At 38.4% G+C, this 2,810-nt stretch overlaps 1 protein-coding gene across 1 annotated transcript; it reads left to right on the top strand.

Annotated features, from left to right (window-relative positions):
* Positions 1–1,553: 1,553 nt before the first annotated feature.
* LOC100592583 (olfactory receptor 56A5-like) lies at positions 1,554–2,495 on the top strand. Its single transcript, XM_012503898.1, is given in 1 exon segment — positions 1,554–2,495. A coding segment is annotated over 1 exon segment (942 nt).
* Positions 2,496–2,810: the final 315 nt, after the last annotated feature.

Here is a 2,810-nt window from a genome sequence, read left to right as displayed (position 1 = left end):
TCCACAACATATATCAAATCTTTTCAAAGCCTATTTTTCATTTTGTGAAACTTTCTTAGTCATTGGAGTCAGAACAGACAGTGCAGTCTTAGAATTCTACCCTCTCTTCTTCTACGCAACTAGTCTAATCACTGTCTTTATATCACTATCATTATATTTATACCTCTAAAATATGCCCATTTTCTTCATCCTCAGAGCCATTTATTCACACACTGATCACTTCTCAATTGCACTACTGAAGCCACAGTCACTTGTCCCCTTTTAGATGTCCTTTGCCTCCTTTGGTCGTTTAAGTTTGGGTGTGAAATAGGAAGAATAAATAGATCGGTATTTTTCTCCAAAAAATGAAATCATGGTCTTTATCCAAATGAGGATGTGGGATAGATGAAGAAAATAATTAAGATATGAGAGACTTGAACATTTTGAATATCCATGGGAAGGATTTAGGAAGGGTTGAATACATAGGGAATGGGCTGGATAATCAATAAGTCAGGGTTCCTAAGAAGGTCGAGGTGAATAGAATCAAATTGTGAGGTCAAGGATTGCCATTCAGAGGAGGGATAGATCCTCGATTCTGCTGGTGCAATAAGGAGAGCAAGGATGTAGATGTTGATGAGTTTATGAGTCTATCATGGGAAGCAGAGGACTTGCATCTGATGTTTCTACTGTCTTTATGAAGCAGTTAGAGAGGTTATCTGAGAGAAGAGGAGATTTCGTATTTGAAACTAATAGAAAATATGACAAATTGCTTGAAGCAGATAGAGGAATGAATTAACCAGAGAAGGTTATTGTCATGAATATGTGTATTAAGTTCTCATTTTAGGCTGGTGGTTATAAATGTTAATGAAAACAGCATAACCTTTGAGCCTATCTTTCTATAGGAACATTGAATTGCACTTGTGCAGGCTTGGATTAAATATGTCTAGGATGGGTTGTGACACAGTACCATATGTCAGAGTTCCTCTATATATTTAATCAATATTTACTTTTATTTTCCTCAGGTTTATAATAGGGTTGGGAGTGTATCATACATTTTTTCCATCTCAAATGTACTTTGGTGTATAATAAAAAGAGGAATAATTATTTTCCCCCTATTTAACAAATTATGCATTACTTACTGAAAGGACCCTGTAATTAAATTATTTTATGACATATTTATTAATTCTAGATTACTCTGTAAACTTATGGGTGTTTCTAGCCTGTGGATCTATAATTATTCAATTTGCTTTGTCAGTATAGTTTGGAATTTTTTTTGTATTTTACCGTATGTTTTAATGAGGTATTTTTTAAATCACTTTCCTTCTAAACCTTTGTCTAGTCTGTTTTAATTGCTTTTCTAAATTAACTTCAGAAATAATTTACTAAACCTTTCACTATTTATGTTAATATTTACTAAACTTTGCCTTCATTTGGGATTGGTCATCTGTATGTCATACATTTTATAAATTAGAAAATGTTAGCAAATATTTTAACAGCTTTGTTTTCTATTTCTAATTCCTGTGTCTTATCAAACACAATTTCAGGTGAAATTTTCTCAGCTGAGGATTTATTTCATGACATTACCCAGCAACAACTCCACTTCCCCAGCCTTTGAATTCTTCCTCATTTGTTTCCCCAGTTTCCAGAGCTGGCAGCACTGGCTGTCTCTGCCCCTCAGCCTCCTCTTCCTCCTGGCCATGGGGGCCAATGCCACCCTTCTGATCACCATCTATCTGGAAGCCTCTCTGCACCAGCCCCTGTACTACCTGCTCAGCCTCCTCTCCCTGCTGGACATCGTGCTCTGCCTCACTGTCATCCCCAAGGTCCTGGCCATCTTCTGGTTTGACCTCAGATCGATCAGCTTCCCTGCCTGCTTCCTTCAGATGTTCATCATGAACAGTTTTCTGGCTATGGAGTCCTGTACATTCATGATCATGGCCTATGACCGCTATGTGGCCATCTGCAAGCCCTTACAGTACTCATCCATCATCACTGATCAATTTGTCTCTAGGGCTGCCATCTTTGTTGTGGCCAGGAATGGCCTTCTTACTATGCCTATCCCCATACTTTCTTCTCGACTCAGATACTGTGCAGGACACATCATCAAGAACTGCATCTGTACTAACGTGTCTGTTTCTAAACTCTCTTGTGATGACATCACCTTGAATCAGTGCTACCAGTTTGTTATAGGTTGGACCCTGCTGGGCTCTGACCTCATCCTTATTGTTCTCTCTTAGTTTTTTCTCTTGAAAACTGTGCTAAGGATTAAGGGTGAGGGAGCTATGGCCAAAGCTCTAGGTACTTGTGGTTCCCACTTCATCCTCATCCTCTTCTTCACCACAGTCCTGCTGGTTCTGGTCATCACTAACTTGGCCAGGAAGATAATTCCTCCGGATGTCCCCATCCTGCTCAACATCCTGCACCACCTTATTCCCCCAGCTCTGAACCCCATTGTTTATGGTGTGAGAACCAAGGAAATCAAGCAGGGAATCCAGAACCTGCTGAGGAGGTTGTAAAAAATAAAATGAATGCAACCTGATCTTGAAACAGAAATTGCTATTGGAGAATAATTGTTATAAGGCATAGAAAATTTAAATTGTTACTCCAAGAATAAGTTTAGATTTGGCTTTCTTCAGTGTTTCAATTGATTATAGGCATATCTACTCGCTGGATCCTGCTTCCTGTTTCACTGACTGGAATCTTAGTGTTTTGGCATTCTAGAATTGTTTGGAAGATTTTCTTGACTTCATCTATGTGAGTATGAATTGACAAGCCATAATCACTGGAGCTTAGAATTGTATGGTTTTCAAACAAAGGATAGATATAATTCC

The sequence above is a fragment of the Nomascus leucogenys genome, chromosome 15 (assembly GCF_006542625.1).
Source record: "Nomascus leucogenys isolate Asia chromosome 15, Asia_NLE_v1, whole genome shotgun sequence".
NCBI classification, from domain to species: Eukaryota; Metazoa; Chordata; class Mammalia; order Primates; family Hylobatidae; genus Nomascus; species Nomascus leucogenys.
The sequence above is the reverse complement of the archived record's forward strand: the minus strand, read 5'-3'. Positions and strand labels throughout refer to the sequence as shown.